The sequence below is a fragment of the Alternaria arbusti genome, assembly GCF_024043155.1.
Source record: "Alternaria arbusti strain BMP 1465 chromosome Unknown scaffold_9, whole genome shotgun sequence".
NCBI lineage: Eukaryota > Fungi > Ascomycota > Dothideomycetes > Pleosporales > Pleosporaceae > Alternaria > Alternaria arbusti.
This window is the reverse complement of record NW_026249949.1, coordinates 355,989-382,267: the sequence shown is the minus strand read 5'-3', so window position 1 is coordinate 382,267 and position 26,279 is coordinate 355,989. Positions and strand designations below refer to the sequence as shown.

At 52.8% G+C, this 26,279-nt stretch overlaps 7 protein-coding genes across 7 annotated transcripts; 3 read left to right on the top strand and 4 right to left on the bottom strand.

The window, feature by feature from the left end:
• Window positions 1-3,234: 3,234 nt before the first annotated feature.
• J4E86_007046 (uncharacterized protein) lies at window positions 3,235-6,978 on the bottom strand (the record flags this gene model as incomplete). Its single annotated transcript, XM_051447568.1, has 1 exon — window positions 3,235-6,978. One exon carries the CDS (start codon window positions 6,976-6,978, stop codon window positions 3,235-3,237), a length of 3,744 nt encoding a protein of 1,247 aa, XP_051301166.1.
• Window positions 6,979-7,719: 741 nt separating this feature from the next.
• Window positions 7,720-9,564, bottom strand: J4E86_007045 (uncharacterized protein; the record flags this gene model as incomplete). Its single annotated transcript, XM_051447567.1, has 2 exons — window positions 7,720-9,213; window positions 9,298-9,564. 2 exons carry the CDS (start codon window positions 9,562-9,564, stop codon window positions 7,720-7,722), a joined length of 1,761 nt encoding a protein of 586 aa, XP_051301165.1.
• Window positions 9,565-10,439: 875 nt separating this feature from the next.
• Window positions 10,440-11,556, bottom strand: J4E86_007044 (uncharacterized protein; the record flags this gene model as incomplete). Its single annotated transcript, XM_051447566.1, has 3 exons — window positions 10,440-11,123; window positions 11,201-11,283; window positions 11,334-11,556. The coding sequence occupies 3 exons, from the start codon at window positions 11,554-11,556 to the stop codon at window positions 10,440-10,442; spliced, it is 990 nt and encodes a 329-aa protein (XP_051301164.1).
• Window positions 11,557-13,361: 1,805 nt separating this feature from the next.
• J4E86_007043 (uncharacterized protein) lies at window positions 13,362-16,187 on the top strand (the record flags this gene model as incomplete). Its single annotated transcript, XM_051447565.1, has 4 exons — window positions 13,362-13,386; window positions 13,450-13,732; window positions 13,975-14,484; window positions 14,654-16,187. The coding sequence occupies 4 exons, from the start codon at window positions 13,362-13,364 to the stop codon at window positions 16,185-16,187; spliced, it is 2,352 nt and encodes a 783-aa protein (XP_051301163.1).
• Window positions 16,188-16,297: 110 nt separating this feature from the next.
• J4E86_007042 (uncharacterized protein) lies at window positions 16,298-16,918 on the top strand (the record flags this gene model as incomplete). The annotated part of the gene is made up of 2 exons (XM_051447564.1): window positions 16,298-16,333; window positions 16,649-16,918. 2 exons carry the CDS (start codon window positions 16,298-16,300, stop codon window positions 16,916-16,918), a joined length of 306 nt encoding a protein of 101 aa, XP_051301162.1.
• A 4,433-nt stretch (window positions 16,919-21,351) lies between these two features.
• J4E86_007041 (uncharacterized protein) lies at window positions 21,352-23,016 on the bottom strand (the record flags this gene model as incomplete). Its single annotated transcript, XM_051447563.1, has 1 exon — window positions 21,352-23,016. One exon carries the CDS (start codon window positions 23,014-23,016, stop codon window positions 21,352-21,354), a length of 1,665 nt encoding a protein of 554 aa, XP_051301161.1.
• Window positions 23,017-23,363: 347 nt separating this feature from the next.
• J4E86_007040 (uncharacterized protein) lies at window positions 23,364-24,435 on the top strand (the record flags this gene model as incomplete). Its single annotated transcript, XM_051447562.1, has 2 exons — window positions 23,364-23,724; window positions 23,771-24,435. 2 exons carry the CDS (start codon window positions 23,364-23,366, stop codon window positions 24,433-24,435), a joined length of 1,026 nt encoding a protein of 341 aa, XP_051301160.1.
• Window positions 24,436-26,279: the final 1,844 nt, after the last annotated feature.

The following is a 26,279-nucleotide window of genomic DNA, read 5'->3' as shown; positions in this document are numbered from 1 at the left end:
TGGTAGAGATCCATAGTGGCGAGGAAAGAAGCCGAGGCAAAACTCTCCATCATCTGATAGAGAGTATCTTTTTGGAAGGAGGAGCAAACATAGTTGAAGAAAAATTCTTTTTTGGAAGTAAAGAGGCTGTGATGTGATGAAGGAAGAAGCAACTGGTGGTTACAGAAGACTTATATAGACATTCTCGGCCTGCGCGATCGGGTGCTAGCACAATACACGTATACCGCAGTCTTGGCAGCTTCAAGGTCGCATTGAACTGTATGATAGAAATCGTAGCATATCCACCGTTGTACAGACTTCCGATACATCGCGCGATGGACCTTCTGGTTTTGTAGCAAACTCTCCGCCCGTCCAGAGAACATTTCGCAAGACTTTTGGGCTTTTGGACCCATCGAACTTTTTTCGGGTGCTTTTCGAGATTATGCAAGAGAGAGGGAGAAGGCGGGAGAAACATGATCCACAAGAGCAGTGGGTTTTGGAAACCCGAAGGCAGAAGACATGTGGATATCCTTCTTAAATTTTAGGTAAAAGCCGAAGCTGTAGGATGAGGGAGAAAGGGAGAGACTTGTGCGGCTTTTATACGTGACTGAGCAAGAAGAGAGGTCATTTTATCGTGCATGGTTACATTTTTAGTTGACAACACATGCATCTGCTGAATGTGAGAGAAGCAGGTATCTTGCATCTGGTTGTGTATGCTTCGTATCATGATTCACGACACCAGTGCTAGAGGAAAGGACCACATGAACAAGGTCATTGTGGTTTTCGGTAGACGTGCTCACGCCATGGGAAAGCGTTGATGTGTTTTTGGTCAAGCGCAAGGAGTTGAGCCGCAGGCTCAAAGACGGACATGGCACCGGCATTAGCGTTTTTGAAAGAAAGAAGACTATTTTCACTCGCGGTAGTATTTTTTGGTAACTCTGCGACGAGGGTAGAGTATAAGACACCAAGTATCACAACCCTGGAAGAGCTTTTGTTACCCTCCTCGCACCCGCAAACTCCATGTCGCCATCGTCGCAGTACTTTCGCGCAACATAGCGTGAAGGTATGTATGTTTTAAGAGGCAGAGACCGCCGCATTTCGTCTGAACAAGGCCTTTTTGGAAAGAAGAAAGAGCAGACAGCAAAGTCATGGATTCATTCTACTCATATTTTGGTTTTTGATATGAGGAAGTGTGGTGTAGGAGATCAGGTCCCAGGAGAAAGAGAGGAGCTTTTATACACTGCTCACTCTCAAACGAGCTGGACATGTAGGGCTGAGTACTGTGCTTGTCTTCGACACGTGCCGTGCAATGAAAGTTTTCAAGAAGCAGAGACCACCACATAACTCGGCTTTGTACATCGTTTGGAAGGGCAGAGGGCAAATCCATGAACAATCAAGTCCATAGTTTCGATTTTCGCAATGTGGAGTGTGGTGTAGGAGACCAAGTCTCAGGGAGAAGACAGAACCTTTTATACCCTCCTCACTCTCCAACAAGCATCGTTTTATTGCAACTATCTTTCTGAACGACATTTTCGCTTGTAGACATAGATTTCGAGACGCAGAAACCGCCATATCCCGTCTTCGTGGCGTTTTTGGAAAGGAAGAGCAGCGCAGACAGCAAAGCCATGTATATTTCGACGGTAGCTTTGGATTTTGCAAAAGTGGAGTGGAGTGTAGAAGTTGAAGTCCCACAGACACAAAAGGTTCTTTTATACTCCATCAGCAGATGCCACAACCAGATCTCCCCCGACCATGTTGTTGAGAAAGTAAGCTTTAGAAGGAGAATGCTGGAGTGGACTCCATAGAAACATCATTTGACTGTTTGACAGTTTTTCGAAAAACAGTCGCAGCCATGTCGAAGCTGAATAGAGTTTTCGATGTTTGGAGGGGACAATTGCTTTCTCTCATGTACCATTCGGTGTACTTCTTTGTTGTAGGAAGCGATAGAGCGGCGAAGACTCCATGTACCTTATCGTCGAATATTATGGAGGAAAGAGAAACAGCCATGTGACAGTTGGGTTGTGCATTTGATATCGAACAATGCCGGTGGAACTATCTCATGGACAAGGTCGTTCTCTCTTTACAGCGTAGAAAGAGGCATAGACCAGAGGAATCTTCATGCGAGGATCCCCTGTCGATTTTGGAGAAAAGAACGCAGCCATGAAACCATAGAATGACGCTTTCGACACTACGAAAGCAGCAACGACTTCTTCCGCGCTCATCCTTTGGCTAGTGTTCTATTTTGGTAGGTCGAAGAGGGAGAGGAGGCAAGAGCTCCATCAAACCCTGACAGAACCTTTTGAGAGGAGCAGAAGCAGCCATGAAAAGACGCCACTTCAGTTTTTTGAGTGTCTCGAAAGCAGCGGTGCTTTGTCTCATGGGAAGGGTGACAGAGTCATTTTGAGTACGTAAACAAACTCAGGGAGTAAGAGGCGGGAAAGAACTCCATCGAATAAGACAACGTCGGTTTTGGAAGAAAAGGACGCAGCCATAGATGAGTATCTCAACCCATTTGGATGTTTCGACAGGAGCAGAGTTTCTCCCATAGGAATTGGCAATCTCTCTTTTTGATTGTGGTAGGTCGACCAGGAAAGACGAGGAGAAAAGCCCATGACAGGCATACCATGGCGGTTTTGCAGGAAGGAAGCAGCCATAACACAAATTTGGTTCTGTTTCGATGTTTCCGGAAGCAGCAGCGCATCTCTACCATGCGCTTGTCGAGTGAGTCTTTTGTGAAAGTTGAGGAAGACGAGGAGGGAGCAAACTCCATGGTAATCGGGAATTTCATTTTTGGAAAAGAAGAACACAGCCATGGGCTGTGTCCACGAGCATTTTGGTAAAAACACTGCGAGAGTGTGGGATATAGAAGCAAGAGTTCTACCCGCCCAAAAGACGTTTATATACCCCACTCCCGTCCCATCTCCATCCCCCATGCCCCATTCTTCCCATCGCTCACGTGCAACCCAACATGTGAGAAGCCTCCAAGACGCGCGTCAAAAACATTCATGATTATACTAATCTTGGTATCTAATCTGCGACCCAAAGTCCTCATCTCCATCTCTCATCTTTCATAAAAAAGGACCAGCCTATCTCGCCTGCTCAAAAACGCTGCATGCGCGTACGCATGTCCCATATACCCCCAATCCACCCAAAGTCTCCATGCCATTCGCTCAGATGAACAAGAAAAACGCCATGAATGCAACGCCCTCGTCTCCAAAAACGCTCCAAAGCGCAATCTATACATGGCAATCATATTTATATCCTCCCACCCTCAACAATCTCCCTACCAATCAACTCCAACTCGCCACTCTCCGCCGTGCGCCTCCTCTCCAACACCCACCTGCCCTCGCCCGCCTCATCATGTTCCCTCACATACGTCACGCTATCAGCCGCACTCCCCTTGCGACTATGCCCTCTATTCCATCCACTCCCACCATTACCACCATTCGGCGTAATAGGACTAGAGTTACTAATAGGACTAAGCCCCATACTCTGTCTGCGCGTTTGACCAGTCGTAGAAACCGTGGGCGCGGAAGGCGAAGACAGCGAAGTATCGATTGACGGTGGGTTTGGTGGTCGGTTTACGTGTTGGGGGAGGAAGGGCGAGGAGAGCGGCATGGGGAAGGGGGAGACGGGGAGGGAGATGTTGGAGGGTGAGGTTGCGGAGAGGCCGCCAGGGGACATGGCTAGGCTCATGTTGTGTTGGGCGTAGAGTTCTGAGATGGGAGGGAGGAGGGGTGCTTCGTTTCCTACGCCGTAGCCGGTTGGGCTGGAGAGGCTGTTGTAGTCGCTGGATGTGAGAGTGGGGCTTTCGGGGCGGTCGTTTCGGTCGTAGGAGTCTGAGCTGGAGCGACCGGACTCGTATACGCCGTTGACGGCGTCCATGAGGCCGTCGTCATCTTCCTCGTCTTCGTTGTCGTCGTTGTGGTAGTCGGACGAAACGTTTTTGGAAGAGTAGGAGCTCTCGAGTGAGCTAGAAGGGTGCTCCTTCATGCGGTTGCCGACGGGGCTTGATGCCCGTGGTACGAACTGCATGCCCATAGGAGAAGAATTGCGTGGGCTGTTAGCCGCACTGACTGGAAGGCTGGCAACACTCCCGCCAAAAGCACCTTTTCGTAGCTTCAGCAGAGTGTCGAGACTCATGTCTTCTTCCTCATTTCCGGGGAAGCCATACGGGCTCATCCTCGCAAGTTGGGCTAGGCCAGGGCTAGACATCGGCTGGTTACCGTCGCGGAAGTGGTTGAGACTGATGAATGAATTGCGGGTGCTGTACTCGCTGCGCTCGGTGATGGGCGTCAGATTGGGCTCTCTTACGGCGTTGCGACCGCTGACTGTACGACCCAGACCCATCCCAGATGGTCCAAAGAAGCCACCCCAAGCGCTCGGTGACTCGCCGACTGCAGACGCATAGAACCCAAACTCTTGTCCGTAGAATCCCTCATCATCATAAGCCAGGGCTTCAGCGTTCGCCTCAGCGATGATGGGGTCGTCTTCCATTGCGGAGTCGAAATCACTGTAGTCGTAGTCGTCGTTCACAAAGCCAGAGCTCATACCGTACACATCATCGTCTTGTGGGAAGCTAATGGTGTCTACACTGAAGCGACCATCGTCAGGAACAAGACTGGGCCGGGAGTTGCTGAGCGAGGACTGGTCGTCAGCATCGAAGCTGGGTTGACCGACATCCACACTCGCTTTCCTCGTAAAGCGGCCAGCAGCCTCAGCGCGCGTTGCTGCATCAGCAAGAGCACTGTGATACGCGCTAAGGTTCTCAAAACTGGGTACAGGTCGCTGTTGTGCGATGGAAGTCTTGTGTGCGAGCGTAGGCGAAGACTTCTCTAGGTGCTTCGACACAGTATCGTCGTCCGCCTCATAGCCTGTTTCCGAACTCAAGACATCGTAGGCACGCGGTTGATGAGCGGCAGGCGCTTGCTCGTCCTCGGCAAACTTGACTTTCCTCTCGTACAATGGACCGTTGGGGTCATCGAAGACGTTTTCGTCAAACTCTGTAGGCTCAATGTCGTCTTGGTCGCCGATAAGCCCATCGTCGAAGTCAAAGTCGTCGCCCAAATCGATGTTCCCAAAGCTCTGTTGCTTGGCATCCGAAGGAACGGCGTTATCTGATGTCTCGAGTGATTCATGCGGAAATGATTCATGAGGCTCGTTCTGAGAAGTTGTCAAGCCTAACCCTTGCGCTTGAGGGTTCATTGCATTCTGACCATTCAGCTGACCGCCCATCATCAACATCTGATATTGCTGGAGCATCTCTTGCGACATGGCAAATCCGATAGGGTTTCCGTTCATGTCGACGGGTGTCTGCATCTGGTTCATCGGACTAGCGGTATGACTCTTATTCTGCTGTAGCGACAGAGATGAGAAGTCGAATGTGTTCATGCCAGAGTCGAGTGTTTGGTCTCCTAGTCCACCCCCAAACTCGTCCTCCTCGCCCAGCATCGGTATTTCTTCGTCGAACCCGCCATCCATATTGTCGTAATCGTCCATGCCGTAGTCGTCGTACTCGTCTTCGACCGTATTGGTAGAAATGCGCGCCTGCTTCTTCTCCGCCTCCTTTGCCTTGTGTCGCTCCTCGAGCAGCTTCTCTTGCGCAGAATCCGTCTGACCTGATATCTGAAAACTGAACCTGGACGCTCGACTGCTGAAATGCGCAGGCAGCCCGGCTGGCTGAAAAGACGGGTCGGAGACGGAGGTGGCTCTCGAGCGCGCAGGCGGTGGTGGCGACTTTGTCGACTTTCTTTTCCGCGGGGTAACATCTGTAGACACATCCAGCGGGTTTTCCGACTCTTGTACGGGCGACAGGACTGAGGAGCCGCTGTCGAATCCTTGGAATGACGGTCGAGGCAGTGGAGACGTTTGTGGTGGAGGCAATGGGGACGACTGCGGTGGAGGTGGCGGCGGCGGCGAGTTCTTGGGTTGCGGCGGGGGAGGAGCTGAGCGCTCAGGTGGGGGAAATTGTACAGAGTTTCTTGCGAGGAAGTCCTTGTTCACCAGTTGCTCTGCGCGTATAGCAGCTTGCGACTGCTCGTAGCTGGTGTCGTCGTCAAAGTGCTCTCGGAACACTGGTGTATGCTCCTTGTCTATCTTTGGCGGGCTGGCACGGCCAATTTCCTGCTGTCCCTCCCCTCCTTCTGCGGCAGTGTTGTACGAGTAGCCTCTGTTCAGTCTCGGCGCATTGAAGTCGTGTACGATCTTTCCGCGGATGCTGGGGTCGTAGTTATCGGGCATGGGGGGAACGTTCGACGGGGAGCGTTGCGTAACGAGCGATTCGTCGGCGAGAGGATCGAGGGTCTGTCCAGACCTGCGTCGCATGAGGAGTGACATGGGGTTGCGCAGAGTCAGTCTCGATCTTGACTTGCTGGGGGCTGCCGTCGGGGTCGAAGTGCCCTTGGAACTGCCCGTGAGTTTGTCGCTGATGCCACTCAGCAGTGACGTCTGCGACTTGGAGAAGTTGGAATAGCCGGGAGAGATGACAGAGGGCGCCAGGTGGGAGGATGACTGGGGAGGCGTCTCAGACAACGGGGCGGGTTCTGTCCTCTGTGGCAAGGGAGAGCCTCCACTATGTGAGCGCGCAGAGAGGGGCTTGTTCTCATAGGCGGGGGAGAAGTGGTCCTGTGTCCGCTGGGGCGGGGAGAGCAAGCTGCGATCCTGCGCCATCTTACTGCTGCTCCCCCCAGTGCTCCCCGAGTGTTGACTGGCGGTATACTGGGAGCTACCAGGCGAGGCCGCCTTGTCCAGCTTGGAGGCGACGCGTGCAATGGGCGGCAGTTGGGGCGGATAGGGCGATATGGGCGAGCCCGAGGTGTAGCTGGCATTGTCGTTGAAGCGCGGCGAGGAGAAGTGCTCGGTGGTCTGCGACGGTGAGGGCAGTGGAGGTGCGGCGGGACTGGGGCTGGGGACGGGCTCGGGCGAGGCCAGACTCGAGGCATTGCGCTTCGCATGGCCGGGCCTGAGCTTGGAGAACATTGACGTCCCGGACGGCGCCATGGTTGTGTTTCGTGTCGCCGCGCGGCCGCTGTCGCGCTGCGTCTAGCACGCAGAGTCGATGCCGGGCGGCACTGGTTCGGGCGGTTGTCGTGCCTCTCAGCGAGGCCATGCACCGAAGCGCACCATGACCGGGTGGGGAGAAGCGTGCCGCGGCGTCGTTGGGGCGATGGGCCGCTGGTTGCAAAAGTTGGTGAAGGGTTCCGGCGTGGTACAGCCTCGGAACGCTAGCGGGTGAGGCGCGACGGCGTCAATTGCGGCGTTGCGGTGGTAGAGCAGGACAGCCAAGTGCCGAGTGTCGTGGCCGTCTCGTGTAGCCAGAGGAAGGGGCGCGTCGTCGTCGTGGTACGGCTCCGTCGTGGCTGACCGTGACTGCTGATGCGACCTCCTCTCCCAACACCAAGGTTCATGCGACACGCCCGCTAGCAGGGGTCTTCCCGCACCACCACCTCCCCACTCCGACAACTGGAACGCTCTTGTAACGGCTTCGCGTAGACTTTCTGAACCCGCGGGCGCTCGGTCCCACACAGCTGCTATGCGCTGATCAAGCAAAAGGATGCATGAGGCCGCTTCACTGCAGAGTCGATGATTGACAATCGGACGCTGATGACGTTGGAGCTCGTCGATACTACAAACCCCACTATAGGCCTAGACGAGTGATAAGACCATGGCATGACATGTGCTTTTTTATTCAACGTTCATGTGAAGATGCATTAGAGCCGATTCTACCCTCCCAACGTCTCACTAAGCAGCCCTCTTGCCGCCCCTCGACATCTTCGGCCTGCCAAACCTCCCAACATTCCGCTTCCTCAGTTCCGCCCGCTTCGCGACTTCCTCGCCAGCCGCCCAGGTAGGCTCTGGGTCCGGTCCGTTGAGCGCCGTGTTGTATGTCGCGTTTGCCGGCGTTACCTCGAACTGTATCGTGGCATTGCCCTCTCTGTAGTCACTTGTCGGTGTGCCTACAGTCAAGTAATCCGCGTCTAACTCCTCCTTACCAGTCGCGATGTCGACTTGCTTCAGCGCGCGCTCGAAGATCTCAAGCGACGCAAGAGGTTGGTAGAAAGGCACCTCGTGGCCGGACTCGTAGATGCGGAGGAAAGAGAAAAGCCCTGCCTGCTTGACTTGGCCGTGCACGATGCCGTCGCTGGTGGTAATGTTGGTAAATCCAGCCTCGGTGTAGCCAGTCGCGTTGATCATGTCTGCAACGACCTGACCACCGAGCCAGTTGCAGTTGTAGTCGGCGTCGCCGTAGTACAGCATAACCTGAACGCCAGCATCGAGCAATTTCTGGCAAGCAGCGATGGTGCCAGATGGACGGTCGTCATCACCCGTGTTGCCAAATGCCGCAGAGACCGTGCTGGCACTCGATGAGAAATTCTGGAACGCGCCAACCGCTTGCTGCACCTCCGGCAGGTTCAGATAATCTCTGAAGTAGTCGTAGGGAAACGGGTCAGGCGTCAAGAACCTCATATCGTACTCGTCGCGTTCGCTGTAGATGTCGTAGAGGTTCTCGACCTTGGAGTAGCAAAAGTCATCTGCGGCGGCACAGACAGAGTTGATTCCCGTCTCGTAGCACTGCTTGGTACGGTCTACGCAGTTTCCAGGGCCGTAGAGGTTGTTGTACCACTCAGCCTTGACTGTGTCGTTGTACGGGTCGTAGTCGTAGGTGTTGCCAGGGAAGACGGAGTAGTTGTAGTAGGCCTGGTACTGGACAAGCGGATCGAACCACCCGTTACCAATCAGCACGTTCTCGAGCTCGATCTTGTGTGCGCCGCTGATGTTCTTCGCGTTCTGGTCGAGGAAGTAGGCGTTGAAGACGGGTGCATAGTGGCCGCCATAGCTCTCGGTGGTGAAGCTAAAGCCGTTGCGCGAGTACTGGGGGAATGCGCCCATGAATCCTTGTAGTGTCTTCCACATGTTTGGGGCCGCGCTCTCGGTGCTGTTGACGGTCAGGGTGTGGTCCGGCTTGGAGTATGTTCCGCAAGTTCCATAGTTCTCAGCGTAGTCTGGGCAGGTCGCGTTCGGCAGCTGAACGATCGTGCTGCCGTCGCTATAGCCGGGGATAGGAATAGAGTACGAGAACCCGACGTCTGTTGGTTGATCGATGAACAGCATGTTGCTTGCATTCGTCCACGAGTACGGATTGTTGAACGGCTTCATGTCTGGGCCAATACCACATGGTCCCAATTCCTGGAAGAGGCCGATCATGGAGCTGGAGCCTGGGCCTCCATTGATCCACTGGAGCAATGTCAGTATGATTCCATGATGTTAAGAAGGAGCTCGCGGTAGTTGAAATTGTGTCCGAAAGTCGTCTTAACTTACCACTGTCAACGGCGCATCAGTCGGGTCCTGGTTGCGCGCCTCGAAGAACCACCAGAAGATATGCTGGTCCTCAGCCACATCTGCATAACCACTGTAGCTCTTGACACTCGGGTCGAGCTCGCAGATGCCAGCAGGTACCTCCTTGTACCGTACACTGACATTCGCATAGCCCTCTTTAGTAATAAGATCTTTTGGCGCAGGTACGAATTGCGCAAGAGTACCCGCAGCCAACAAAGGCGCGGCGATTAACTTGGTCGCGCTCTTCATCGTCCGTTCAATTGCAAGTCTTGTATTCCTGTCCGACTCGATGATTGAGTGAGTGGGAAAGAGCGAAGGTAAACAGAGAGAGAGCTGTATGACGAGCACTTTCACTTTTTATTCTGGAAGCTTATGCAGGTCCGACTAGAAAGGCCCGCAGTCGTCGCGATAGCCAACTCTCACCTTCCCATGTAGGCTAATAAGTTGCTCATCTCGGTCCCGGAGGCCGGGGTCGTGGCTATCCGCGTAGCCTGTTGCTCGTACCGGCGACGTCATGGTGTAGCTCGGTACTTGCGGTTTGTTTTTCGCGACGCGCGATGGGCAAAGGCCTATTTAGAGTATACCTTCTGAATCAGCCATCGCTAGAGTTATACGCGTTCAATGGATTTGTTCCAGACGACCTACACATGCAAAATGCGATACGGGCGGACAAAGACCATGAATCTGACCGGAGCCTGTCGCCTTGTTAATTGAGTGAGACGCTACGAAAAGCTACCCCGCTATTCCGTCCAAGCGCGCATTGGCAAGAGCTTGTGCAAGCTTGCACGGCTTGATAGCGGTCATGGCGATAGTGGCAGACTATCTAATCCTATATGGGCAGGTAGGTAGCACCGATTAACCGAACATCACCGGTCAGCTTCATGTCTTCGGCGCCGCGTCAGAAGTCATTTCGGTGTAATCATTGTATAAGACGGCTTGTAATTCCATGTCAAGGAAAGGGGACATCACGCGATGGGTCGGAATCGTTGTTCAGAACATATCTCATTGGGCTCATGCCATTACAATCGTTGTGTATTCGTATCCGTCACTTCGTATGCAATCGTCAAGTCCTCCAACGCCTCTTACTCCATGTCATGCTTGATGCAATTGAGGTGGACACTCATCTACAATACTGTACCGAAGCCGAAGGTCGTCTTGATACTGCGCACGTAGTACTGGTCCCAGTTGGTCTTAGTGGGCTCCTCCTGACCAACTGGTACACCCTTCCACTCGACCCTCATAACCGTCACGGCATCAACATCGTTTTGATCAAACCATATCGACAGTGTCGAGTAGTGTCCCGCAGGCCATTGCGCAAGTCGCCATTTCTGGACGATGTGTGTGGGTTCTTGGAGCTCGGTGAACTCTCCACTGACGTTTCCGCCAAAGAGCTCAAAGGTACCGCCAGGCTTCGCACCTGTGAAGTTCCTCGGGGGTGCCCGTGTAAACGCAGCGATGCGCTGAGGGTCCGTGAAGGTCTGGTACAGGTTCGCCGCGTCGGTGCGGAACTCTGTGCTGTCGGTGATAGTGGTCACATTGACAACAGCACCAGAGCTGCTCTTTTGAGAGCCAGATGCCTCAGTCTGGGAGGTGGATTTGTTCACGCTTGAGCTCGAGTATACCTTTGGGGCCGAGAAGCCGCTACCGGGGTTCGCACCTGGCGCGTGTTGGATATCCTTTCCGTGTTCCGCCATGACCGCTGGCGCAAGCCCTGTGAAACTTGTTCGCAGTTGCGGTAGGATCTTGGATCGTACTAAGTCCTTTACGGGTTGTTTGCTCGCTTCGTCGGAGTAGACGTCTACCTCAAACTGTGACAAGACATTAGTGACTGTGTACACTGGCGGGTGCGAAGAGATAAAGGACGGTGCCAGCGAAGGGAACATACGACATACTCGTCTTCCTCCGTGTCGTGAGCGACTTCCGGGACGGTAATGGTGCCGCTAGCCTCTTCGCCCTCTTTGTTCTTGCCTGCCGACTGAGTCAGCGCGACTAAGAAAGGCAGCTGAGAAAGGACGTACCTGAGTATTCGAGCTTCAGCTTCACGTCGAAGATGGTGATCACTTTGCCTTTGCGTTGGCTCACGTCTACGTCTCCATCCATGCTAACGACCTTGTCGATCTTGGCTGTGACGCCATCCTGCTCAGCCGATATTTGCGTGAGCTCCTTGTCAAGATACTCGCGCGTCCATCCTGACACATCCTTGTTGACCCAATGCCAGTTGTTCGGATTGTGGAGGACCATGGTGATGTTCGGCGGCGCGCTCGATCTCGATTCAATCTCTGTCAAGAAGTTGTTAGCTTCGGCCTCTCATGCTATGTAGAAAAACACGTGTAGTGGGATATTGTCAGAGGGCGACTCGTAAGTCTAAGCAGCTGATCCGCATATAAAGAGTACAAGTCTTCTCAGACTGGTGCCAGCTTGTGTCTCATCATTCAAGGATTGGTAAAGGGTGGTGAATACTTACAAATTGTAGCGCTCAAGCTGGAACGGATCTCTACAAGCGACAAATCAAGGCGCAGGTGCAGAATGTTGAAGGAGTCGAGGTGTTCATGCGAATTATGTAGAGGGGAGCTCGAGGCAGAAGTTTCTGGAACTGATAGCACAAAGCGCGCTATGCCCGGGCCGACCGAAGCTCCGCTCGCGTTCCTTGGCCCGAGCTCTTTGCAGCAGCGGCAGCAACGTCGATGCATGCTGCTGGTCGCGACGCTTTCACTCACTCCAAGCGTCTTCACGAGAGGATGCACTCAACGGTTGCTGGGTAAACGGTTCAAGTTTGATAAGAAGCTGTCACATTCGACATTGAAGAAACTTTCGGGGCTTCACTAGCGGACAGGATACAAGTATTGGCCGGCAATCTCGAACTCACCCATTGCAACATGGCGTGGGATGTTGTCTAGGTGATCCAATCTCACTTCCTCTAGAATCGGGCCATTGGGATGTTCACCTGGACGACCGCTGAACGGGTGTCTTCACTGCCATCTGCACGCGGCATGTTGATCGCATTGAGTTTGAGACCAGGGTTTAGCGCACGGCCGGGAGAACGCGCTGGGGGTTCGCGCTGTGTTGCCATCGTCTAACGGCGAAGAAATTGAAGTCATTTTCATTAGAGGATACCGAGGGTGGAGTATTTGAAACCCCTTAACCCCAAGGTAGAGAAGCGCACCTGTCTTCGTACCGTTTCGTCTCCTGCTAGTACCTGGTGTTGCTTGCAGCTAGAAAGTGCGACCGTGTATCTCGACGCGCAGAACCTTGCGACCACCTCTTCCAGGTTTCCCCTCCACACCGTTGCTTTCTTTTTCGCGGCATTCGCACGTCAGATTCTATAATACACTGGGCGCGTCCCTCATTCCCTTCATCGCGACCGTCTTTGCACGCACGCCAAGTACTACGCCGCCTGGGTGCATGCGCGACGCGTCTTATCAGCGACAAATCGCTTTCAACCCCTCCGGACCATCGGCGCGCACATATCATTCCTTCCCTAGCATCGCGAGCGGCACAGCAAAGGAATCTGCTGCTTTAAAAATCTCACTCGCTTCCGGTATGTATTCTCATGTTCCCTTTCTTCTCTGCCATGCCGAACCGTGCGGGAAGTTTTAAAGTTCTGTCACCTGTCATTAGCCGTGCGCGAGGCTGTGCGCGCGAACGAGCGTGCCATACAGACCATGGAGCATTCCGGCCTTGGTGTCACGACAACGTCTGGGACAAATCGACCGGCAAGACATATGAGACGACAAGACTGGTCCATGGACGATGGAAGCATTGCCCGATCTCTGCAATAGGACCAACAAGTCAAACATCTACGGCAATAAACATGTATTGTCTCAGACAGCGTTTGCTCATCGCATCATGTGCCGCTGCAGCCAAAGCTTTTTCTTGCACAGATATTTACCTATATAGCATATGCAGAGCGTGCGACATCTGTCCTCCCACACACATTGCTAACTCCTCGTTGCAGTAATAGTAGACCTCCACAGTCGCGATCGTAACGCCTTGAACCATCTGAGATGGTGGCGTCCGTTCTCCAACCAAGCACCTCTCGGGCCAACATGGTGAACCCGAAGAAAAGACCAGGTGAGTATCACATCTTAAGATCCTATCCAAGACCGGCCACTGTGCAGACACTGACCACTACAGCTTCCGAGCAAGCACAGCCAGCCAAGTCAAAGGCAGTACGCCCATCCGCAAAACGGCGGGTAGAACGGAGAATAGCAGGATATCAAGAATATCTTAAGGGTAATACGAAGGACTTTGTTCGTCACGATCCAGCAACGGAAACGTTGCCCGATCTACTCGCCTACGATGATGAATTTATGAAAGCCGAGAGGGCTTGCCTGGAGATTCCACAAGATTTCATCCTAGCTGTTAAGCCAGACAAGGACCCGCAACTAGCCGCAAGTCTCAGACCAAACTCAACGAGGTGATGGACGAGTACCAAAGCGAACCCGAGCGTGTGGCAGTCGTCGGCAGGACTGGGCAGGGGAAGTCGAAATTAATAGATGCTATCTTGGGCATCGATGGGATTGCAAGATCGGTAAGCACGACCTCCCCAAAGCATCACGTCATCTAACTTTCCTAGGCGGTAAGCGGCGTGGCAACAACTCGCATTCCAATTGTATATTCACCACGTCGAGCGCACATACAAACACCCTACGAGGTGAGACTGGAGCTTTCCGGCAAGATCGACTGTCGAGATTCAGTACAACAGCATCTTGCCAATCTTGTAGCGAACCTAAACAGATGCGTGGAAGGGCCCATAGAGCTTGACGATCAAGGCCAAGACAGTCTACGGGCGCTTCAGAATCTGTTCAGCGACATTCCAGAATTCGCATCGAACGAATCTACTTGGACATTCCTAGGAAATGATTTCAATTCGCACAAATTCTCATCAGTAGCGAAGCAAAAGGATGCGTTTGGCCAATGCGTCAAGTGGGCTGAGGACCGGCGCCAGAAGATCGCCAACATGTCCGCACAGGGTATCTACGCTACCAACGTGACGGAGCTGCGGAGAGAGCTCGCGCAATTCAGCGACGATCAAGCCAAGATGGACGACACCAAACTTGGTTTCAACCCCTCTGCGCTCGTAGAGAGGATTGAGGTCTTTGGTGACTTTCGGATTCGCTACTCGATCGGCGACTGCCCCGGACTACAGGACATCAACAAGGCAAGCTTGTGCCCTTCCCAGGTTGACATCGCTCAAGCTAACCGTGTGTTGATAGGACCGTGAAACAAAAGCGAACCGATATCTTCAGGACTGCAAAGTAGTCATAGTCGCTGAAGAAATCACGAGAGCTGGCGATAGCGCGTTTCTTGACCACTTAATTAATGACCGTACTACAAGGAGACCCGATCAACGCATCATCATCGCCTTGACAATGGGAGAGTCCAATCTGGACCCATCGGATCGCAAAGATGCAGAATTCAACCAACATGAGATAGCTGATCTCGACTGGCTAGCCGAATGTAAAGCAGAAACTCGGAGAAAGAAGGACAGCTACGCGCCAACAGACTATGCGCAAAGAGACCACTGCGCCCGCGAGATCGCTTTCATGACCCTCGAAGAGAACGAAATATGTGCCCGAGAACGAGGTCGTCGCATCAGCGACAGGCTGAGGAAAAGATTCGCAAAGCAGAACGAAAATTTGACAGTTATGACGACTTCGGCAAAAGACTACATGGAGCATGTCGAGGGCTACCACCAGTACACCGACGAGCATCTGCCGCTGTCCGTTGAGTCCACCCAAATCCCCAGTCTATGCAGGGAACTCGCCGCTATCGCCAATGAACGGCAGCAGAAAGATCTTCTTCGCTTTTACAGGCGAACACTACCCGAGCTCTTCAGCTATATCGAGCTCGCTTGCAGCACGACTTCCGGGCCTGTACAGACAGGGCCCAGGTTCAACTTTGAAGAATTCGCATCCAAATTGTTGAAGCCGCTCGAAGTCTTCCTCGACGTTTTCGAAAGTGAACTCATCCTTCCGAGGATTAAGAGCATGAGAGAAGGAGTCGGCGATTGGAAGAACGAAGGTCACCATAACATCAACAATGTTTGGCGGAAGTTGCATGGTAACGCCGTACGGTGCTACTTGAACAAGCTAGGCAACCACCGGACAAAGGGACTGCCGAGTTGCAGTTGGAACATTACGCTTCTGGGTCCTGTCCAGAAGACGCTCGACCCGCTGTTCAAGGAGCTAATCGCGGAAACATCCTCCAGGCTGGGTAGCCTTGCATACCAGCTAGAAGGAGTCGTGGACGACTTCCTGGAAGTCCTTCTCGGTGTCGCCGAACAGCTCGACAGCAAGAATTTTGGAGCGAACCTTGACGACAAGAAACCGCAACTCTACAACATGTATGATGTTGTCGGCAGAGACCTGATGACATTCCTTCGGCTGTTCCGAGGACGTCTTACTGAAGACGGCAACGGTGACTTCTTTCCCCAAAGAATGAAACCGGTCTACACTGCCGCATTAAAGGCAAAACCGATAGGTAAGCTGACCATGAAAGAGGTGCAGATGCAGACACTGGAAGCGCGCATATGCGGAAACAACAGTCCCTACGACAAAATGGTCGACCAGTTTGAAGCCGCTTGGAAAGCCAAGAAGATAGCGTTGTTGGAGATTGGCAGACAAGCTATCGCATTTCACATAGCAGAGATCAAGGCGTCGTACAAGCAACTCTGCACTCCTGAGCCGCAGGATAATTCCATGACGCTGCTGCGCGCTGAGCTGGAGCGCAAGGTTGGCGTGGCGAGGGAACAGTGCAAGGGACCTATTCTGACTTCCCTTCTGGAATGCGGGCTTGATCCGAACTTGAAGAAAGTGAAGAAAGAGAAGAAAGTCAAGAGAGAGAAGAAGGTCGCGAAGGTGGAGAAGTAGGCAAATGGAGTGTGGAAAGGGTAGTGAGATCGGGTGTATACCCAGGGTTTGCTTTCATGCGTCCGTTCAGTTCAGGTATGATACCCACGATGGGCGGTAGGCCCGCGAAAATGGAGTCTGGTTTTGTTGCGCGATACTTTTGCGATGTATGTATGTCTACGTAGGCTTTCGAATACGAGCTCGTCACACTATGAGGGATCTTGTCGGATAACTAGACTGTCGCATGCCTCCTGCAGCGAACAACGGGAGCGTATCCTCCAGAAGTCTACATTACCTTTGAAACCTCGCTAACTTTCATCTTTATATCGATGTAGACTGCAGCGCACCTATTCGATTGCTGGCTTGTATGCTTTATCGAGATGACTGGTATACTCTATCCAATACGCATGACATGTAGCCGACTACATTCGTCTCCGGTGAGGCAACGTAGTGTATACATGATCGCTATACCGAACATCCAGAACAACTCCTTCGAACAAGACCGCTATGGTAACACGCACAAGATCCCGTACCCTGTTGTGCCGCGCCGCTCCACTCACTCGATGCTCGGTCCTATACAATGGAGACCACAGGTCAAGGAAAATCCTGGTTTTGAGAGGTATCTCAAGAACACAGCCCTAGGCCTGCACGCCGAGACCTGGAAGGGATGCCAAGTCAACTACGTTGGTTTCTGGAAGCACCACGGCGACGAGCAGAAGTTGAGGCAGTATGTCGACCCTGACTGGGCTTAGAAGCCAGTGCACAGCCCTCTCGCTTTCCTGCTGCAATCTTTTTTTTTTTTGAACTCTGCTGTCTACAAGACGGCTGCTCTACCTTACTGCGGTCTTTAGCAAGACTGATGAGTAGATACACTTCATGAATCCATGACATTTCTCTCCTGTTATGACCCTTGACTCTTGTTCGTGATGATGTAGACACTTTCGATTCGTATGTGCACCTGGTTAGTTGGGTCAATTGCCGTGAAGATGGGCTATTATGCTGTTTAGTTCGCATGACATAGCAGTACCAAGCTGCCTGGACCCAATAACATTCATGTAGTAGAAGAGGTCTTGGGGCGGATCAAAGCTTCCAGGCCTCGTGACAAGCTCCGTGTGGTCGTAAAGGTCATGGGCGTTGACCGGGGTCAAAAGTCACAATACCTGGCCCTTACGCCAACTGCAAGAGTACCATCGTATCCATAGTGTCGAATACCCATCAACCCAAAGCAGTCCGCACGATCCCAATCTCCAAGCTCCATCACAACCGCTCGATAGATCTTTCATCAGCCAGCACCCCGAGCGCGGTGCTTTCTGCCCAATGAGCTACATCTCCACTAACGCACTCTAGTCGGCTTACCTCACGATCGAGCGCTAGAAGGCGATAATCAATCCATAGACTAGTAAACGTAAAGCTATCTTCATCATTCTAGAGTCTCATCTCGCTCGTCTCTTGATCAGTTTCAGCGACAACATCACGACATTGCTCCGCACACGTGCTGTGACATGGGCGATGTCCTCGGAAGTTGGGTATGACCGAGCCGGCCACGGCATTCATGCGATTAGTATGAAAGAATAACGCCAATTCTATGCCCATCATACAGCTTAATCGCTTCCTTCTCGCGGGCCAGCTTCTTGTTTGGCGTTCCCAATCATAGCCACGCCGACGTATGCTATGTAGAAGACGGGCATTTCCAAGGCTTAAGAAGTCACACTAGTGTTGGTACAATTGTTCGGTAGAAGTTCATGGTGTCTTACTGATCGTGACAAGAACTTACGAACACAGATTGAAGAACACGTTGCATTATGGTTGGGCTTCGTCTACTATATCTTACACCTATCCAGAGAGATTGGCTGTGTGCTAGGCGGCCTGGGCGAACAAGACAGACCGGCTGACGCCCATCATCTGCACCACCAAGTCTTCTGTATGCGGCAGGAGCTGCACTCCCCTCAGATCAGCCTTGCGCTCTAGTCCCTGGCGCTCAGTTGCTGTGAAGGCGTGCGCCCAATCCGTTCGCGTGATGTCGACGGCTGTGTACGAGAAGCCGATCTGGAAGAATTTCTCAGACCTATATGAAGTGTCCCAGGACCCACCAATACCTACTAGATTAAAATTTCCGGCTGCTATGTATGCGGCAAACCTGATTCCATTCGAGGCGATACAAGTCCACCTAGGTACATAAGGGCTAAGCCTGGAGGTCCTCATGCATTTCCAAGATGTTGCGCAAATTTCTAGGACACTTTGAAGTGTACCCGGGTCTTACATTACCCGTAAGAACAAAACTTTCGCATTCGATGTATGCGGCAGAGCCAGTTTTTCAAAAGGCGATACGAGCCTCCCCAGCTATGTAACGGCTAAGCCTGGAGGTTATCACGGATTCCTGGGGCGCTGGGGAAATTCTTGGAAGTCTATGAAGTCCTCCTGGGCCTCTTGAGACCTGTCAGATCAAAATTTCTTAAAGCTATGTATGCGGCAAAGCCAATCACGAACTCCAGATCTGGAGCGTCATGAGTGGAAGTCACCCACATACTATCGCTCGCGATTCCGGTGCCCGTCTCGCATACGACGACCCCGCTGATCGTCTCGGCATCAGATTTGGCGGCATTCGGGACGGTGACAAGGAAGGAGGATGGTCCTGGCTGATGATGGATGGAGATGCCGAGAAATCTATCTCACGACTCAGCCGGCTCGTCGAGTGGCTTGACGGCTAGGGTACTAAAGAGTTGCGACCTCGTCGTTGGTATCCCGCCAACGAGCGTATCGGCAGGCCATGATGTAGATATACCCGCCACCTACTGGATACTGGAGAGAAGTGATAAGGGCTCCGTACCCAGGACTAGGCCGTGAAAAACATTTTCGAGGCGTTTGGCTGATATGTACGGAACTGGGCCATTGTCTTTGATGAGATGCCGCCGACAAGAGACAGGAGCAATCCAGACCCCACAAGAGCTAAGAGAGAAGAAGTATGAGACGGAATGTAGGTAGGTATCATCGCAAACGTATTTCAGGCCGGGCGACTACGTTGGCGTTGCAATAACCTGAAACGCAGTATTCCAATGTATGTAGTTGCCAGGGCTTACGAACAACAGCACAGAAAGCATCCCTGGTTTGACTCTAAGCGCGCTTCGACTGCAGGCCCGGTGATGGGCATTATCGAAACTTTGAAAGAGGTATTGAGGTGTTGATTGCCGATTGAACGGGACCAGGAGCAATTCTGATCCTGTGCCAGCCTGTTGAGCGTTGCGGCGTCTCTCCCGATAAACATGATGTGTAAGGCGGGTAGCTTTTTCATTGACTGCTTCTCTTTATGGGCGCTTCTGAGGAGAAGGAGTGTTGAGTCGACGCTGATACTACGACAGCGTGACTTCGCTATATCGCTGAAGAGGTGCGCAAGATGATTGGAACGAAGGCGCTGTACCCGCGAGCCTGCACTGAGTGCCCGGTTTCCAAGGTTCTATTCGCATATCTTGTCGCGAAAAGATTAGCCCAGACGCCTACATCAGCGCCGCGACAACCCAAAAGGCGGTAATACCAGGATGGCAGCTGCCAGAGCGTGGTCTGCGACAACGCTGAGTCGACACAGTCAGAGTACAGGGCGAGGCGGCTGGCGAGCGTCAGCGAGCCCGCCGCCTCTGCCAGCCTGCCGCGCAGCGGCGCCCCCCATTGAGAAGATTAGCATGGCCCCTGCACTAAGGATGACACGCTCAATCAAAGAGAAGCTACCGTTTTTTTGCTCTGGATCTGGCGCCGGAGTAGATGGGATATTTTGGAGGGATTTGCAATGCGATATCTGTGTTTGCGAATGTAGAACAATGTGAAGTGCAGAGGAAATGGTATTTTGATCATTATTGTGCGGGAAGAAAGGTTGCTGGACCCTTGCGCAGCAAAAAGAGCGCAAAAAGAAGAGCTGGGCTCGACTCGAACCCGGGTCTCCACGCACCGATTTAGCGATGGAGTCAGATCAAAGAGCAAAAAAATGGTAGCTTCTCTTTGATTGAGCGTGTCATCCTTAGTGCAGGGGCCATGCTAATCTTCTCTGTATCGTTTCAAATTGACCAAATGCCCGAAGGCGAAGGTCGGACAAACAGAACGATATATATCAGCAAGTGATTGATGCTGCGCGCCTGGGCGCGTGAAAAGCTGGATCTGGGCCGGAGGCGGTCGGGAACACGAAAATTCGGAAGTGGACCACGCTCGAACCACCATAAGCTTTGGGAAGTCTTCGGGTGACCTGTGCGTGTCCAGAAGCTGCATAAAGGCTATCATAGGCGGGCTTCGCCCGCTACGATAACCATAACTGCTATTGCGACCATTCGTTGTCGCTATATCATAACAGCCCATAGAACAACCAAAGTATATTCACTATCTCTTTCTTCTGTCAACGCAAGGTACGCAGATCGATGTATACAGCTGACGGCAACGGTTTTTCGCTATGCGGATGCGTGCTAGTCGAGTAGTTGTCTTGCTGGTAAGATCAGCACATGAATCCAGCGCGTTATAGTTGGACCTGTCGCATATGCTTCCAGTGGTCTTCGTTATCGTAGGATTCACTGGTGCTATTCGTGGTGTCCCTTACTAGTCGTTGTATTGGTTGTCAGCTGTCTGCATGATCTGGAAGTACTTAGGGAATGACACCTGAAGGCTATCAGTGCACGACATGCACGGAAAGCAACCTGGTGTCTTCATATGAGATGAAAGTCAGTTTCGAGGCGCGCAGTGATGCGACAGTATCGCGGAGAGAGAAAACAAGTGTGTGAGAAAGCCAGGCAAGTGGTATTGACTGTGATGTTTACCCCTCCACCCCACTTGCGCTTCGCGAAATTGCGCGTTAGGAAGTAGCGCTTCAATATGGTCGTCACGGTCGCGCCTTCCAAATCTCAAGTCAACTGCACATCTAAGTTGGAAGCAATGTGCATGCCAGAAATGATTGTAAGCGCTAACACATATCCTGCAGTTATATGCAATGCTCTGCAAAAACAGCCTCATGACATGATGTATACTTTGAAGTCAGCCTTTCTGTGCAATGCGACCCAGAGAACGAGATCTTTTTGGCATACTACTATGTATGCGCAGGGCAAGTGGTCAATTCGAACCAATACCGCGTAAATTCACAGGTCCTGTGTCCAAGATGATGCGCACACAGCACAGTTCAAATGAGAGGAGACAAGGGTATCATTGCTACACACATCTACTCCTCCAACAAGTCCATCACCAACTGCGGAATGACCTGCACACCTTCACCCTGTATCGCACTAATCGGCACAGTCTGCACGTTGCGCCGCCACGCATGCTTGCGGTTACTAGGATGGGGTTGCGCGCCCTTGCTCACCTCCTCAAGATACGCACGAAGAGCCTCAAAGTTGACCTGCGTATCCGGCAAATCGGCCTTTGTCGCGACAACGAACCACGGCTTCGATGAGATCGGGGTTGTGCTCAGGAAGGGAAGAGGCTTCGGCGAGGGGTCTAGATGCGGCGAGTCGAGGAGGTCGGATGCGTCGCTCGGTGGTGCTTTGCCAGCGGGGGTGTAGGTGACCATCCTGCGCTCTGTCTCGGCGTTGAGTTCCTTTCCGCGTAGTGTCTCGTACTCGGATACTTCGCGCCAGAGCAGCTTGAGCGCTGCGACGGCATCACCGGCGGAGAGGTCGATGACGAAGGCGAGGACTGCGGCGCGCTCAATGTGTCGCAGGAAGCCTAGTCCGAGCCCTTTGTCTAGATGCGCATCTTCGATCAGACCCGGCACATCGGCAATGGTAAAGTTCTCGCGCAGCTCTCCATTTGGTCTGCGTGACCTGACAAGCGGTCGCCCCTTGTGGTCGTCCAGAACTACGGTGCCGACATTTGGCTGGAGGGTTGTAAAGGCCCAGTTGCCGACTCGCGCACGGCTGTTGCTCAAGGCCCGGAGGAGCGTACTCTTTCCAGCATTAGGCAGCCCTACCAGTCCCAGATCCGCAAGAATCTTCAATTCTAGTTGTAGTGATATCTTGAGGCCTTCGTCTCCGCGGGTAGCCATCTTCGGCCTGTTGTTGAACGGCGTCATAAAGTGCGGGTTGCCCAGGCCGCCCATCGCTCCGGCTGCAATCAGCATAGGCGTCTCCATGTGCTTGTCCAAGTCCAGCCACATGGGCGCTTCCGGCTCGAGGGCTGCGAGATGCGATCTACGCGGTGGAGGGAGCTTGGGAAACTTGATCCTGCTCAGCTCTGAGGGTATAGTGCCGGGGTAAACCAGCCAGCGATCTCTCCTGTAGCTGGGTTGTCCCTCCTCCAACTCCTCCGCTTCTTCATCCTGCTCCATCTTCCAGTGCTCCTCCTCCATTATCGCCACCGGGTCATGCCTTTGTAGCTCCCGCACAATCGTTCCCACAGGCACCGTGATCAAGACGTCGGTTCCCCGCTCGCCACCTTTGACCTTGCCCTGTCCGTTGCGCCCTCTGCCCGCCTTGATCTGTCGCCGTCTCGCAAGCTTATGTAACGATGTCTCGCCGCGGACTGCTTGGATGTAGACGTTGCCTCCACTGCCACCGTCGCCGCCATTTGCAGGCCCTTCTTCAATGTATTTTTCGCGTAGGAACGAGACGCAGCCGTGGCCGCCGCCACCAGCTTCAACGGTAAGAATGCATCGGTCGGCAAAAGGCGTGAGGGAGTAGTCATCCGCTGTAGGATCTAATCGCGAAGACTGCGCATTCGGATTCGCATCGGGCTGCTCAGCAGATGTGGAGTTGCATCTGAGCTGTAGCGGGAATCGTTTGCGGAGTGGACATCTGCGCGCTGCCGAGGCAAGTGGCACGTGGAGAAAGGCGGGATACAGAAACGGCGTAAGCGTACCGCTGAGACTGTACGGACGAGCGAACGACATGCGTTGATTGCGAAAGTGGCGTCGTTAGGAAGATATGTTCAATCCTGTATATTTCAATCGTCAATATCGCGTCGCGGGACTAGCGAATGGCGGCCCCAGTTCCGATACATGATCTACAACGCTTGTCCAGGCTAGTCCTACATGCCTCGGTACCTGGCAAACCTCAAGAGTACATATGACTTCTTGGGTATTTACTTCTGCCTTGGACAGGCGTTCAATCGTTTGCCTATCTTTCGCCCTTTCTTGGAAGCCCCAAAACTTCGTATCAGTACCTGCATAGTACCTGCCTCGACCCCCATCAGCCCCCATTTTCAATAAACACTTTCGCCCCATCTACTAGCCCCATCATGATCCGATGTGCCTTGCTCACACTGGCAGCCGTGCTGCTCAGAGTCGCCAAACCCGAGTACTTCAGACTTGGTGCAAAACTCGGTCTCTCCAGCAGTCAGCTTGTAACCCTCCATTACTACCTCAAGTGGGCGTTGCCGATATGGGCCCTTGTAGACTTCAACTCGGTGCTCAATCGCTTTGCCGAAAGGCGATGGCTCTGGAGGACCGACAAGTCTATTTGGGATTGGAAGAATGAAGTCGCTGTAGTCACGGGTGGTTCGGCGGGCATCGGAGGCTGTGTGGTGAAGAAGCTCACCTCTCATGGCATCAAGGTCGCGGTGCTCGACGTTAGCCCCCTGTCAGAAATCTTTACCAAAGGTACGTTGCGGCACAGGATCGCCGTGTTTCAAGCTAATGATCTTAGATGAGCTTGCCCTCGTACGATACTACAAATGTGACATTACATCGCGAGACAACATCCATCAGGCGGCGGAAGCCATTCGTTCCGACTTGGGCTCACCATCCATACTAATCAACAATGCCGGCATCGGTAACGCGTGGACTGTCAAAGACATCCCCCAAGCCAACCTCAACAGAATGTTCGAGATCAATCTCCTGAGTCACTGGAGCACCGTCCAAGAATTTCTCCCAGACATGCTCGCTAAGAAGAAAGGCCACATCATGGGCGTCGCAAGTCTTGCTTCCTTCGTCGCTCTCGCAGGTGCCGTGGATTACAGTGCCACCAAGGCGGCGCTTCTAGCTTTCCATGAAGGCCTAACACAAGAAATTAAGCATCGCTACAAGTGTCCAACGATCCAGACCTCCATGGTCCATCCGAACTGGACCAAGTCAGCAATCACCTCACACGAGGCACTTGCGGCGGGGCTGAAAAGCGTGCGCGCGAACATCCTAGAGCCAGAAGAAGTAGCCGAGGCCATGGTCAACCAGATAGTCTCAGTCAAGAGTGGGCAACTGATTCTTGGCCCAGCAATTACTCCCATTATCCGAGCACTGCCTCTTTGGATCGGGGAGCTGATTCGAGATAGCCAAGCCAAGGTCGTCACCGGTGATGGCTCCACCGGCGCATGAACGATTCCTTCGACACGGTGATGACAGGGAAGAGCGGCAGTTCCTACGGGCGGTACGGAGCGTACCCGTTCCAACCGCCTGGGGCCAGCAGCGTTAGTGAGAACTGCATGTTCCAACCAGCAACGCCCCGCCGCAATCTCGAGAGGTTCGTTGGAATTTTTCCGCGAAGCCGAATCAGCGGCACAGACGCCGTTGAGTTGGCAGAGGTTGGAGAGGGCTGCGCCACGTCAATATTCGGGGTCGGCAGTCAGCAGCGCTTCTTCTGTCAGTTTAGCGAAGTCAATAGAAGGTATTTTGCGCAGCACATCATGGGTACTGCAACCAAAATGCCCACTTCTGACAACTGTTATAAACGATCGGGCGGCTGATGCAAAATATGCGAACGATCGAGCGCCACAGCCGGGATCCTGAGCTAATCATAGCTGATGCAGTGAGTATTCTCGGGGTTGTAGGCAAGGTGTGTGGACTCAGCCCCAGTTCCTACAGCACCCATGCAAGGTACATTTCGCGCCTAACCCAACTCGGTCCGAACAAAGTGCAACCGTACGAAGGACCACGGCCTTGGGCACGAGGCGCGGAATTCAATAGTTATATGTTGCCTCTTTGTTGTCTGTTTCATCATCTCCGGGTATCTGCCGTGCTGCCTCCGCCTCGTTGTTGTTACTCTGCTTTGCTTTCCTCTAGTCATTCGTTTCAGATCTCGTGAGCATGCAATGGGTTGGTTCGAGCGTGTTCTGTTCGCGTGTTGCACTGCATCTTTGGTAGTTGGGAGTAATGTTGAATCAGGTTCAAAGAGTAAGTGGACCGCTGGTAGATGGTTGCATTAACTCATGTTATACAGCTGCAAGCCTCTCTAATACTCATCTCACGAACGAGAGATCTCCTATAATTCCACGGCGCGATTTGCATTTTCGCAATGACACGAGCACATCAGAGATAATTCCAACAAGCCTAAGCACATCAGCTACATCGACGCTCTACACTTCTACGACAGTGGACTCTATTACGACCCTGAAGTCCGAGATCAACGCGCCGTCAACAGCCACTATCCAGACTAGCAGCCCCTCTCGCCAGTCAAATCCAACGAAACAAGACTCAGATGGAACAACAAGCTCATATGGCAGCACAAGTAGCAGCGCGCCTGCAATATCTTCTGCTGCGGGCGAGTCGGCGGCGATATCCCTTATCATCACAGGAACGCAGCAGCTATCTGCACCATCATCAACCTCTTTGATCGATCAAATACAGACATCCATATCTATTCAACCATCTTCGATTCCAGTAGGAGCTTCTTCTTCTACGCGCGCATCATCCACAATTCAGGTCCTACCAGTCACTTCGGACGTCAAGTCGACCGCGAGTACAGCCACACCGTCTACAACATGGGTGATTGCGGAATCATCACGAGCGTCAAGTATTCCTTTGCCTGCCAGTACATACTCCGTCGCAGTCTCTCCTACGGCTGTATCAAGCCTGATGATAATTCCTTCGCAGACCTCGCAGTCTCCATCTTCGACCTCCACCGTCGATGTTACTGCGATCACACCAATCAAGTCTATTCCCTCGGTCTCTTCAGAAGGAACGGTCACTAGTGAGCCCACAAAGGCTACAGGACTACTTCAGCACTCTGTGTCTAGTCTTAATAGCTGGGTGGCATCAAGCTCCGCTCCCGCTGTCATTGGAAGTGGAAGCAGTAGCCTCGCATCTCCGGCTTCCATCGCAGACGCAGCCACGCCAATCAGTGTCGCATCTCAACCAGCACAACCGTCTGCTTCAACAGGATACGCCAATCTGCCATCGGGTCAGGACAATGCACCACTTGACACGTCGGCACCAACCCCTTC